At 49.6% G+C, this 14002-nt stretch overlaps 3 protein-coding genes across 3 annotated transcripts; 1 reads left to right on the forward strand and 2 right to left on the reverse strand.

The window, feature by feature from the left end:
- Window positions 1–142: 142 nt before the first annotated feature.
- Window positions 143–2391, reverse strand: VFPPC_11012 (fungal specific transcription factor domain-containing protein; the record flags this gene model as incomplete). Its single annotated transcript, XM_018289292.1, has 4 exons — window positions 143–674; window positions 736–1424; window positions 1478–1776; window positions 1827–2391. 4 exons carry the CDS (start codon window positions 2389–2391, stop codon window positions 143–145), a joined length of 2085 nt encoding a protein of 694 aa, XP_018136922.1.
- A 2549-nt stretch (window positions 2392–4940) lies between these two features.
- VFPPC_11010 (lipid A export ATP-binding/permease protein msbA) lies at window positions 4941–9113 on the forward strand (the record flags this gene model as incomplete). Its single annotated transcript, XM_018289291.1, has 7 exons — window positions 4941–5096; window positions 5153–5340; window positions 5396–5450; window positions 5501–6099; window positions 6154–7304; window positions 7359–7525; window positions 7587–9113. 7 exons carry the CDS (start codon window positions 4941–4943, stop codon window positions 9111–9113), a joined length of 3843 nt encoding a protein of 1280 aa, XP_018136921.1.
- A 2378-nt stretch (window positions 9114–11491) lies between these two features.
- Window positions 11492–13652, reverse strand: VFPPC_11008 (caib baif family enzyme; the record flags this gene model as incomplete). The annotated part of the gene is made up of 4 exons (XM_018289289.1): window positions 11492–12199; window positions 12253–12476; window positions 12530–13224; window positions 13279–13652. 4 exons carry the CDS (start codon window positions 13650–13652, stop codon window positions 11492–11494), a joined length of 2001 nt encoding a protein of 666 aa, XP_018136919.1.
- Between the last annotated feature and the right edge of the window lie 350 nt (window positions 13653–14002).

Consider the following 14002-nt stretch of genomic DNA (forward strand, 5'->3'; position numbering starts at 1 on the left):
CACTCGCCATATCTGCCATTGCTAACCCGTCATTACTTTGATGCCGAGACAAGCTCGACCTGGTATAGGTTTACATGCCATAAATCATAACTAAGTACTTTTTTCCGATCCGAACCAAACATCCATACGCCGGGCAGAGCCATTACATGGGGGAGGTCTGTTGTGCCTGCGCCGCTTGGGGCGACACCTGTTGCTGTTGCACCTGTTGCACCTGTTGCTGTTGTTGCTGCTGCTGCATCCAGCGATACGAGTCAATGTGCGACAAGTCCTCCTCCAGGAGCCCCATCATGTTTCGGTTACCTGAGAACCAGTCTGCTATTTGCGCAGCTTGTCCACTCAGAGGTTGTGGGCCACCTGCGGCGTTGGTGTTTCCCATGGCCTGGTCCTCGGTGGGCATGAAGCCAAGCTGGCTGAGGTACATTTCGAACTCGTCGCCAATCGGGACCATGGTTTGGTCCTGTTGCTGCTGTGACTTGGCTTCCACGTAAAGGCCGGCCACGTCACACATGACTTGACATAGGCGATAGAGCTTCTCGATCGTCTCAGACGCGTCCCTTGCTTCGTCAAGGGAGTCTACGAATTCCTGCAGTAAGCGAAGGTCATCTAGTGACCCTGTTTCGATTACGTAGCAAAAGAGGACGAAGAATGGGGCGAATGGGGTGAGGAGGAGGTTCCTGAACGACGTGTATCAGCGTTTTATTTCACCAGAGGCAGAGAGAAGGGACATCCGCTTACCAATGAATATAAATTGATCGGAAGTAACCACCAATGGTGGATTTCTTTGTGCACTCCTGGTGAACCTTCATGGCCTTTCGCGCCGTTGCCAAGCACTCGTCGCAAAACCGGCTCACTGAACCTTCCGGTGCAGGAATCACGCGATACACGAGCGTAAGAGTGACTTGAAACTGGACCTCGTCACCTCGCAAGAAAACATCAACGAGGTCCGAGGAATTTACGGCCTTGAGGTAGTCGTACGTTTGGTTGCGAGCCTCATCGGCTTCGATCTCGAACTTCCTGCACTCACTTGCTAGGGCTCTTGCTCTTTCTACAAGCTCTCCAGGAGGACTTTTCAAGGCGCTTGGACTGTACAACTGTTCATATATCCGACTTTGCAGGTAGCTCATCTTGATCCAGAGCGTTGGAATCGTCGATGAATCTTCTTGACCTAAACCGTCAAACTCAAACACACGTGGGATGTCAATGTCGCACTCGTGGATGACTGGAGATCGACCCAGTCGAAGGCCAAGGCCCTTGTCGAGAGTGTATACATGCCAGAAGAGTATTCGCTTCAGTTTTGCTGTTGCCGGGGGATCATATTTGAGTGACTCTGACCGGTGAAACCCTCCCGTTTGGCAGAGTTGAGCCGCCATACATGACAGGTGCCATGCGACGGAAGGACGCGACACATCTACAGCGTATAGGGCCTGTATCACTTGTTAGACGGTATATCACACACATGTAAGGGTGAAAGACTTACACCCAGCAGCAAAGCTTGCACATTTTCGACCCTGGTTGCCAAAAACAAATGGGTATTCGCTAGAGCAGTCTCAAGGTTCGCCTGGCTCTGGCGCATATATGCATGATACTCATCCCGCGCCATGGGGTCGGTGGCGAGTGAGTTTTGCTCCATGAAAAGGTTATAGAGCATAGCATTCACGATTATGAATGTGGCATCAGAAAATTCTTCCGTTGCAAAATACACTCTGCGACACAGACCGGTGAAGTCTGGCAGGCCCACAAGCGAGCACATAATTGTGAACAACGTTGGCGGAGCAGCTTGAGATTGTTAGCTTGCTATGGCCTAGAAGGAAGGAAATAGGCAATACCTTTAGCATGTTTCAAGAGGCTGACCACTGCCTGCATCGGCGGCATGGGAAGTTTGGATATACCACCCGGTGGCACGGGCTTTTGCAGCGGGAACCGTGGGCCATGACTTATCGATCGGCGCTTTTGCATCTCAACCAATTGACTTAGGTTGTTTAAACCAGCAGCCATCTTGGGATTCACCTCACGAAGAGATGTCCTCTTGACGGCGCTCTCGAGGAACTCGCTGGCGAATGTGGTATGGGCAATCAAGCCCGTGTCACCGCCATACGCTGATTCATCGTCGCTGCTGTCATAATCGCCGGTGGACGCAGCAGTTGGAATACTGCTACTACCTGTCTGAGGCGTGCTCCCTACCGCCGTTGGGTCAAATTGAAACTGAATTGGTGCAGCCGGGTTGGCAATGCTCTTGAGGAGGACCTCAATATTGCCAAGCCGGCTTTCGATCTGATCAATCTTTTTCTCACTGTCGGTGCGGTAAGAGTAGTTTACAATGTCAGCAGTTTCTTCTTGCCAAATAACGGCATGGGGACATGTGAGAACACGTTTGACGACTGGCATCTGCATAATGGCACGAAGGGTGTTGTCAAGTTGAGGAGGCCATGATGATGGAAGAGAACGAAGCGGGTGGGTGAAGCGAAGACAAGAAAGCAAAGAAATCAAGGAGCCAAGTACGCAACAGATGGCGCAAACAAGATGGATTTGGAGTGCTTGAAGGGGCTATCAAAGGCTAACGACGGGAGGGTGGCAGACGAACTATTGAGATGAAATAAGAACACGTTGTCGGGGTTCTTTTGGCCGTTGGCCGGCGCCAGTGGAGGTGCAAGATCTTTTAGCCGTGCGGCAATTTGAACATGGCCAGTCTTTATCACAGCGAATCTATATACGGGACATAGTGAAGCTACATGTCAGCCTTGTATGATCTGAATGGCGGAATGGGGAGGTTCGGTTTCTCGCGACGCGGAAGCCAAGCTGGCAATGTAGCCAAGAGCAGCCTGCCAAGCTAAGATGTATGGGAGGATATGAAAGGAGAGAGGGTGATGAAACACGAAGGATAGTAAGGGATATGGAATTTCGGGCATGAATGTGAGATGGATGAATGAATGTACACTCAATCCCCCATTGCCGGCCACCCTGGGGCTGGTGAGGTTGTAGTATGACGTACCTTTCTTAGTCGGCATTGATCACACTAAAGAAGCAATTAGATCTGGCTGTTAGTGCGGATGCTCTTCGATCTATTGCAGGGATAAGGACTCTAGAAACAAGCTTGTTTCTAGCAACACATGGGAATGATAGCAAGAGACAAACAAAGAGGGAGGCACGGTGGCGGATCCGGCACGGAGTGACACGGTGATGCGGTGACACGGGGACACAACGGCACGGACCCGAGAACCTTCGGATGTGATGGATAGAGAGACGAGATTCAATTCGCACCGGCTCCCTGTCTTTGCCTTGTCTGCTCACATTTCGAATGTGCCTTGACAGGATGAGGATGCGGCTTGGATGCAACTTACAGCACGTCGGCCGGTGGGATCGTCGGCGGCCGCGGAGACAGCTCCTCCGTGAGCCAGACCCAAGCCCTGGGCCGTACTCTGCATGGCTCTTCTTTTGGAGGTTTTGACTTGGAGTTTAAAGTGATGTGATGGGTTGGGGTTGGTTTAGGCTAGGTGGGCAGTCTGTGGTAGTCTGTCGCTGATGAATAAGACGGTTGACTGTTCCAGTGGTAGGATGTGAAGGGGGCCGCTGGAGCTGTCGAATTAGATGTAAGACTGGTTCAAGCGGATGTTGGTGTCGGATTCCATTCCAACTTTGTCGAGATTGGCGGAGTGCCACCAAACAAGAGTGCCAGCGTCAAGTAAATGGTGATGGTTTCTCTTTTTTTCTGGGTCATCGGCTTGGATGCGTACGCAGGTGCAAAGTAATGACGACAGCGGCCCTGGACGTTTTGCCTTTTTGCTTTACCTACCGCCCTGGGCTTGTTGGACGGGGAGAGTGAATAGGAAGATAGACTCGACCAGACGTTGTGGTGTAGGGACGGACATGGAGCTGGAGCTGGAGCTGAAGCTGGGGACGCAGAGTGCGCAGAGACGATGGCTGCTCGGAGTTGATTGGATTAAAGGCAAATCTGTTTGCCATATGACCACACTCACCGTCTCGGAGCCCGCGGCCACCGCGGCTGCCGTTCACACTGATGGGTTCCATGGCTGCGTTGCTCTTGCACGTTTGACCATTTTTTTCTCCGTTTTGAGGCAAGTGGGCATCGGTTGTTCAGCCGACTATGCCAGATGGGGGTTTAGTTTCCAAAGCTTCCGCACAGCTCCGCATCTGTTGGTTTCACGGTTGTCTGTGGCACAGACAAAGCTACAGTATTCAATCTTGTGCTGCTTCCACGTCAACTTGTACAATGATCTTACAATTCGTTACATTCGATAAGATTCCGGTTCAATAGCAATGCCCCGATCTCCACGCCGGTGTCATCTTCTTACTCAATCGGATTCGAGAATTTCTTATTCCAATGGTTAATGCTCCGCCTCTGAGTCCTCTGGTGCGACCCCATTCCAAGCCCCAAGTACAAAGGATTTTCAACTCTGACCCTGACCCTGACCAATGTCCGCAAGGCTAGGCCATTGATTGCCATGCAATCTGCGGAGTGGGCAATCAAGCCTTGACTAGCAAGACATGCTCCGTTGACTCATCTCTATGCAAGATGGGTAGCTCAGATAGCTACCCAAGAGACAGGGCTGCATGGTCGCTTACGACAACATGGGATCGGCAGCGTGTTCCGTGACGTAGAGTTCCGAATGAGCCAGACTCCGTCAGCTTTTATCCTAAACCAGACACATACGACATGCCAAGTCTCCAGAGCCAGGTTCAATTTCTAGTACCTTGGGATCTTGCGTTTGGAACGTGGCTCTTTCAAAAACTGCTTCGCCTCCATGATTTCTTCCTCGCACAACAACAGCTATATCATCCATTGGAACTGCTTCGGTAGCAGTAGAAAATCAACCTCCACAATCTTCATGAAGCACTCTCTTCAGAACTATAAACCCGGTCCTCTTCACACCAGCTTGAGATAAACTGCCTGATCATAGGTCGTTGGCCATCTATCTCTACCTATGCCCGAGGACAAAAATGAGGCGGCAATCGCTGCCAGCCCGCCGCATTCAGGCGACACCGACAAGTCCATCACCATTGATTCTAATAGTGCCGACCAAACGGACGGAAAGAAGGAGGGCCAAGATGAAGCAAGCTCAAGCTTCAAGTCTTTCCTAGTAAGTCGCGATCGAGCACTACCATGCTGTAGTCACATAACTGACCAGCAATATAGCGAGTATTCACATACAACGATCGCCTGGGATGGGTCTTGAACATTATCGCCTGTTTGGGTATGATTGGGGCTGGCACAGTCTTACCGTTAATGGATGTTGTGTTTGGAAAGTTTGTCAACACATTTAACAACTTCGTCATTGGAAAACTGTCACCTGGGGAGTATATGGATGAAGTCAGTCGATTCACGTAAGTCTTGGTCGGTGTTCCTTGTGCATGCCAAGCTAACCCCAAGCTCGCCTAGTTTGTATTTTGTGTACCTTTTCATCGCCAGATTTTGCCTAACTTACGTTTGGACGGTTAGTTTCTATGCATGTCGTCGCGTCTTGCCCAAGTATTAACTTAATAGGTCCTTGTCAATATCACGGCGATACGCACCACCAAACAACTGCGAGTCGACTTTGTGCGCCAGACGTTGCGCCAAGAGATATCATTCTTCGACAATCCTTCTTCCTCAGTATCGAGCCAAATCACCACTAATGGTAACCTTGTCAACCATGGCATCTCGGAGAAATTGGGACTCGTCATCCAGGCGCTCTCCATGTTTGTCTCGGCCTTTGTCGTCGCCTTTATCGTCCAATGGAAGTTGACTCTCATCACACTGGCTATCGTCCCAGTCAACACCGTCGTCACATTGGGCTGCATATACGTGGATGCATTATATGAGTATAGAATGTTTGACATCTATGCCGAATCGGGGTCGCTGGCGGAAGAAGCATTTGCGACGATCCGGACTGCCCACGCATTCTGGGCTTTCCCAAAGCTGTCGATGCGATTCGATAGAATACTGGAGAGAGCTAGACAAATTGGCAAGAAAAAGTCTTTAGTCTACGCTATTCTGTTTCCCATTGAGTTTTTCAGTGTCATTGCCGGCTACGCTTTGGCCTTCTGGCAGGGCATGAGGATGTATTCCACTGGCGAAATTCATGATCCAGGCACTGTCGTTACGTGAGTAATGAATGTGATCATCACTGCCGAGAACTTCTGCTAAGCCAAAATTAGGGTCATTTTTGCTGTCTTGGTCGCAGCCCAGGCCCTTACCCAGATTGCACCTCAGACCATTGCCATTTCCAAAGCGATGGCCGCAGCCCAAGACTTGTTCTCCATCATCGACCGGAAATCTGCAATCGACTCACTCTCTGATGGTGGGGAGACCATTGACGGTTTCAAGGGCGACATCAAATTGCGGGGAGTGCGATTCTCATACCCATCCCGGCCAGGTGTGCCTATCCTCCATGGCCTGGACTTGGATATTCCATCAGATAAGACGACTGCCCTGGTTGGTGCTAGTGGCTCGGGAAAGAGCACTATTTTTGGACTTCTGGAGCGCTGGTATTCGTATTCTGCTGGACTTATCACCTTGGACGGCTACAAGTTGGAGGACCTCAATTTGCGATGGCTAAGGACCAACATACGACTCGTTCAACAAGAACCCACTCTATTCAGTGGCAGCATATACCAAAATGTCGTTGATGGGCTGACGGGCACTAACAAGGAAGATTTGCCATTCGAGGAGAAGCGATCTCTTGTGGTAGAGGCTTGCAAAGCCGCTTTTGCGCATGACTTCATTCAAGACCTGCCAAATGAATATGATACTTGGATTGGTGAGCGTGGCGCGTCGCTCTCTGGAGGCCAAAAGCAGCGAATCGTCATTGCGCGGAGCATAATTGCCAACCCCAAGGTGCTACTATTAGACGAAGCCACCAGCGCATTAGATCCAAATGCCGAAAAAATCGTTCAGGCCGCACTAAACAATGTCGCTAAAGGCCGAACCATGATCGTTATTGCTCATAGATTGTCCACAATTCAGGATGCGGACAATATTGTGGTCATGTCCAAGGGCGAAACCATCGAAAACGGAACCCACTCAGAGCTGATTCAACTCGGCGGAGCCTATGCTAGGCTCGTTCGAGCCCAGGATCTCGGCAAGAAGTCTGATTCCGTCGGAGATGAATCCGAGGATGACACGGACGGACCTGTTGTTGACATGGATAAAGAAGTCACGCGGGTTTCAACAACTGGGAGTATGCGTGTCGATAGCGCGGATGGTGGCAAGAAGTATGGCCTTCTTCATGGGCTAATCCTGATTCTCAAAGAACAAAAGACGTTGTGGTGGCCTAGCTTTATTATCTTCTTGACCTGTGTTGCAGGAGGTGAGTTGACCAGGTTGAATGTTTTAATGACCTCATTGCTAACCATTGTTTTAGGCGGTACCTATCCGGCGCTTGCCGTCTTATTCTCCAAGACAATGTCTGCATTTGAAACCGTCGACGTTAAGAAGGCCAACTTTTTCGCCCTGATGTTCTTTGTGGTAGCGTTGGGAAATCTTGTCCTGTACGCCGTTGCTGGATGGCTGGCCAATATTGTTGCGCAGGTAAGCAAAATAGCCGCCTCTCACTCCCCTTATGGAATTGACTGACCAATTCGTAATCCAGACTATCATGAAGTTTTACCGCGCCGAAATCTTCAACAATACGCTGCGACAAGACATGCCATTCTTTGACAAGCCGGAGAACGGAACGGGAGCTCTGGTGGCCAGACTCTCTTCAGAACCCACAAGTCTCCAAGAACTATTGTCGATGAATATTGCCCTTCTTATCATCTGCATTGTAAACCTTGTTGCTAGCTGTATCCTTGCCATCGTATCGGGATGGAAGCTGGGCATGGTTCTCACATTCGGCGCTCTCCCCTTTGTCGTTGGATCAGGATACATGCGAATACGACTTGAGTTCAAATTCGAAGAAGATACAGTGGAGCGCTTCGCCAAGAGCAGCGCGGTGGCAGCCGAAGCGGTCATGGGTATTCGGACAGTGTCATCCCTGGCACTGGAGCAAGCCGTCGTTGAGCGTTATAACGAGAAATTACAGGGCATCGCGCGGCAAGCCATTGGAAACCTCGGGTTCAAGATGTTTTTCTACGCACTTAGTCAATCCGTCTCATTGCTTGCGATGGGACTAGGCTTCTGGTATGGTGGTAAGCTTGTGTCCACTGGCGAGTACACTTCTAGCCAGTTCTACATTGTCTTCATCGCCATCGTCTTCTCAGGCGAAGCAGCTGCCATGTTATTCCAATTCACAACCAGCATCACCAAAGCAGGCACAGCGATGAACTACATCTTCCGCCTGCGCCGCGAGCGAGTCCTGTTTGACGACCTGGACGGCGATTCTCAACCCGAAAGCACAATGACTGAAAAGCTACCGAGTGGAAAGGGCACCGAAATGGCGTTCGACAACGTGCAGTTCTCCTATCCGCTGCGGCCCAAACTAAAGGTACTCCGGGGGATTGACGCTACCATAAAGTCTGGTAAAATGGTTGCCTTTGTAGGCGCTTCTGGCTGCGGAAAATCCACCATGATAGCACTTCTACAGCGCTTTTATGATCCTACGAGCGGCGAGCTCCGCGCTAATAACCAAGACGTCAAAACTCTTGATAGGTGTAAATACCGTCGTGATATTGCACTTGTTCAGCAAGAGCCCGTTCTATATCAAGGATCTATACGAGAGAACATCTCTCTTGGCATTGAGAGGGGCAATCCATCAGAGGCCGACATCATTGAGGCATGTAAAAACGCCAATGTGTGGGATTTCGTCGCTTCCCTCCCTGAAGGCCTCGACACGCCATGCGGTAACCAGGGTCTATCACTATCTGGTGGTCAACGGCAGCGCATCGCCATTGCGAGGGCATTAATTCGCAAGCCCCGATTGTTGTTGCTCGACGAGGCAACCAGTGCACTGGATACCGAATCTGAAAAGGTTGTTAAAGAGGCTTTGGATCGTGCGGCAGAGGGCAGGACGACTATTGCGGTTGCCCATCGGTTGAGCACCATTCGGGACGCGGATGCCATTGCTGTTTTTGCAAGGGGGAATATCGTTGAACTCGGTACACATGATGAGTTGTTGGATAGAAAGGGCATGTATTACGAGATGGTGCTGGGCCAGTCATTGGATCGGGAGGCAGCATGATGCTTTATGTCCTACTGTACTATACGGAGTACGGGATTGTATATGGAATCAGGTTTAAAGGTTTGCATGCATGTGGGAGGGAAAAAACATCTCCATTCATGTTTGGGCGTTTGGTTCATCTCGCTGGTTTAAAAGCTAGACAATACACTACTCTGACTATACGGTTCACGAAATGTAGGGTCGGTTCAAGCTGACTTGCAGCATTGGCCATGGCATAACAAGTACTTGTGATAGCAATTATTCCCTTGGACCTTTTTCAGGAGCGCTATTTGACAGGCCAAACATACTTCAACATGTTACGTCGACAAAAAAAGAGACTCATCAGACGGATCAACCAGAATCGTTTGTTTTCAAGCTCAATGTCCTTCTTCCTCGACTTCCTGTTCACTCTCCTGTTCTGATTCTTGTGAGTCTTCCGACTCTCCTGACTCTACGTCTCTCCAATGATCAACCCACACTATTCTTGCCGCTGCCTCCTCAGCTGTCATCCGCTTCTCCGGCTCATGTTGCATCAAACCCTCCATCACACCGAGCAAACAACGCACTGCCTGGTAGTCGTCTTCCATGCATTCAGCCTTCTCAATGCCATCGTTTTTCTCTGTTTTTAAGATGATTTCCTGTCTTCGCGGTTCGAAACTCTCACTCAGGGGGCTGAGGTGGCTTATCCAGCCATCGGCTGGTTTGATGGTCAGTCAGTCTCTCTGGAAAGTGCAAAGATTGTTGATCATTGAACCGGGAATAGAATCCGAGAAACAATGTGACTGCTACTAGTCATAGAAAGAAGGAAAGAAGGGAGAAATCTCACGTAGACAAATTAGCTGGGGCCTTTCTTTTTCCTTTTCCATCTGTTGCCATTGCTCATGCCACGCCGACGGAAGTGGTCCTAAAACCTGAACTTGCTGCTGGATCTCCTCTTCCTTATGCATGGGAACCCCCCACGGCCCCATTTGGTACAACAAGAAGTGAATCTAGGGCACACATATCAGATAATCGACGATACGGAGCACATTGTAGGTATACATACCACACACCCTACGCGCCACAAGTCGTGTCGATGGTCGAAGGAACCAACGAAAAGGGTTTCAGGGGGTCTCAAGTCCGGCGGCTGCGCAATCTTTGCTCTTGTTTCGCCCATGGGGAACGACTCCCCCTAATCTAGGAGCCTGATATCTTCGTCTGGGCCGTCATACCAATTCTGCCACCAGGCCAGTGGAAATAGGTGTCTTGGAAGATTCGCGGGCCGCGGCTGTGGGCCGATGTATTCAGACACCAAGGGATCGCCGCCCAGAGCTTCTAGGATTTCGTCGTTTGCATGGTCGAGCAAGCAGTTGAAGGCGACGTTTCCAGGTGATATATCTGTTCTCATTAGCATGAGCGTTAAATGGTGAGTGAAATGTTAGAGTCGTATACCTGCGTGTACTACCCCGTAGCGATGTATAGTGTCAATAGCCTCTACTAACTGGCGAGGTGCTCGTAGAATGGTGTCGGGGGAAAGTTTTCTGGTACATCCATGATATTATAAGACTTTATCACGAAAGAGAGTGTTGGTCCTAAAAGTTCAGTGACGATGCATGTGTGAGTTCCGTTTGGGCCATGGTGTTGAAAGGTATCTAAAAGCTGGGCAAAGCATCTCGCGCTTGACGAGTCGCTGGATGTGTATCCTCGCTCCAGAATGGCAAAGGCTTTGATCTCCGGCTCTTCATCTAGGGAATTTGCTGAATCACTGGCCTTCTTGATCTTCAAGGCAACCCATCGTCTGTGAGATTTGCTTTAGTGGGAAACGGAGGACTAGCAAGTTAAATGGAGGGTCATACTCTTCATGATTATCTCTCGCCAGCCAGACAGTGGAAAAGCCCCCATAGCCAAGCTTATATCGAACGGTATATCTGCCGTCATGAAATGTATCACCAACTCCTACTGGGTGAAAGCCCCCGTCGATGTAGAGCTCTAATGGCTCATGGGGTTGAACGAGTGAAGGATGGCTGTACTCGTCTTCCCAAGTGTAGCCGCCTGCAAATCGTTGTTTATGCGCAGGTCTATTCGGGGATGTGTCTGGCACCATGGCTTTGCGTAGCGCAGATAAATTGCAGATATGATACAAGGATCTTGACGTGGCCGAATAGTTTTACTTAACAAGTTCTGCGCTCAAGGGATTCAAGGTTATAAATGTAGCAACGACAAATGATCTGAGGTCGCACACAACTCCGTTTTGGCGCTGTTGGGCCAAATTCCGTGTGAGCGGTGAGCGCGTTGGTTCTGTAACATGACAAAAATAAACGAACAGAAGACAATGAGCAAGTGAGTCTATTCGCCACCATTTTCAGTATCATACAATCCGCTGCGTAACCAAATAGGGGCGGCTATTCTACGACTGATACCTAAAGGGAGGACGCTTTAGTAGAGAAGTAGTTCTTTGGTAGCTTCATCCGTGCTATACCAGTATGCTGCTGAGATCCATGCACATCATCCTCCATAAAGCTACCAGCAGACGTCATTTTTCCATTCCTAAACCGTGGGATCGTAACCTTAAAGGCAAGAGCAGGCTCAAAGAATCCCATCCAAATGATATCCTTCTGATCAATGTTGAGAGCCTGAGAGACATTCTCCGCTGATACGACATCGCAATCCTGTATTCGGCCATATATTTCTCTTGTGAAGAACAGAATGTCGATAGTAATCTCATAAGGGCCGGCGTTCTTGGACCGCAGAATCTCTGATACATCCGAGAGAGTACCGGGAGAGCTCGCGGGGCCTTGAAAGATTTGGCCGTTGGTTTCATTTTTATCTGTATGCTTTAACGATGTGCCGGCGAGTTGAGTTTGGATACCTTCGATACTGCCTTTCAAGCCGTTGTTTGGCAGGGTGTCTTGTCCATTGCCAATAAATGACACATTAGACCGAATCAGTGGCGTAACTTTGTTAGAAACCTCACAAGTGGACGCTGGGAGTCGCTCCTCTCCGAGATCTAGTTCCATGAGGTGATAAATGCAGAACTGGGCACACTCTCCCAGTTCAATCTCAGTCAGGCCACCAATCCCAAACCCAAAGTTTCCAGCAGTGGCTTTCTGCCCTGGATACGACCCGTGCTATTCCTGTTAGTCTGTCCTATCTACTATCTAGGAATTCGTGACGCACTCACAATCATGGCAATCCTCGCCTTGGAGGCAATACTCGTGGCAAGCTGTTGGTTTTGAGCCAGAGCCTCAGCCACTATGAATATTTCAGCAGGCGCGTTCGCTGCATCTCTTTGGGATCCATAGACATGGAAGTCGAGCTGCCACATTCCTCCAGCTTCTGGATGTTGCTGTTGGGCATATTTCTTAACTCGAGCTAGCAATGTATCGATTTGCCTGATCAAAATACCTGTGGCAAATGTTAGTTCGGCAAGTAATGAACACTAGGACAAAGAAACTCACTGTCTTTAACGGTACCCAAAAACATTGTGCGATATCCAATAGTACGAGCCGCTTCCAGCTTTAACTGGTAAGGCGCACCGTCATTCTTCAAAGGTCGAAAGTTACTACCGCTAACTCGGACAGATCTTCCATCCTCGAGCTGCTCATACTTGGATTGGTCCAGGTAAAGAACACCGCCCGGTCCTCTTAGAATATCCGGTCTAGTATTCTCATATAAGGCATGTGCAGCCACAGAGATCGGTGTGCAACGGGATGCAGGATCAATGGGCCAAACATCAAATCTGCCATCCTCATAGGTTGCCGAAACAGCACCCGAGGATTTGGGAGTAGAGCATAAGCCGCCGCATTCCAAAATTTTGCCCATGTGTAGGAAACCACCAACTCGCTTGTCGATATCTTCGGGACTTATGTTTGGAAATCGCCGCCGCAGCTGGAACATTGCGTATGCTGCGTATGGAGCTGGATCATACGCTCTGCCGGCCACAATAACGTTGAAATCCGGATTAGCTTCCATAGTATCGACAAATGGTTCAGGTCCTATTTGGCCAACTATTCTCCGCGACGAGTTAATGTCGTCCTCGGAAAGCGGTGGCACACATGGTCCGCAGCCTGTGATGCGTCCTTCCTTGAGACGTGACGAAACTGTTGCTTTGTCGATGCTAGAGAATATCGAGATGATCTTGAATCGATGCCCACTGAGACATACAAGGTTAGTGCGAATCACTAATATAGGCATCTGTGTTACGTACTGGTATCTTTCATCTGCTGCAACTTCCTCTAAGATCTGGCACATTTCTCCTACATGTTCGTCTGTACCATCGCCACCAGCAGAGGAAAATATCAAGGGGACATGGAATCTGTAAACTAGCGCTAGTAGTTTGGCCAAATCCTTTACGTAGGCTGATCGTGGGCATGTCATTGACCCAAAGGCAAGCTTTCCTGGGCCGCTGTCGGTCGACCCAGAGTCCAAAATGAGTGCAGTTGGGATGCCAGTGGATACAGCCGTTGCGAGCTCCCTGGCTGTAGAATCCTCATCTAAGCCGTATCCCAACATACCTACCGGTGTGACGATATAGCATATTGGGCTGGTGCCCGCTGCTTTCGACTCAGTGATCGCTTCCATTTGCACCCGATAAATGCAGGATTTGGGATCGATGTGTGAAGTCCAGGACAACCAAAATCAGATAATGCTGATTTGCTGACCACTAGAGGTCAAGAAAAAGTTAAGATTTATAGTTATGGTCGTCTAGGCGAAAGAAATCTCAGTGTGAAGCAATCTTCACATGCTTTACGATGGACTGTGGCGAGGCGTTTGCACAGGATGCCGCATTTCGCATCTCATGCCGAATCTCGCACACCAGCAAGATCTCCGCAGAGCGTGTGAGAGAAAACGCAACCCAGACTCGTAAGCTGGTGGCTTGGTCAAGGTCAATTTGGCATTAATGTCATGTTCCTTGCAATGATACTACTTCC

This window comes from Pochonia chlamydosporia (genome assembly GCF_001653235.2).
Source record: "Pochonia chlamydosporia 170 chromosome Unknown PCv3seq00013, whole genome shotgun sequence".
In the NCBI taxonomy this organism is placed as follows: Eukaryota; Fungi; Ascomycota; class Sordariomycetes; order Hypocreales; family Clavicipitaceae; genus Pochonia; species Pochonia chlamydosporia.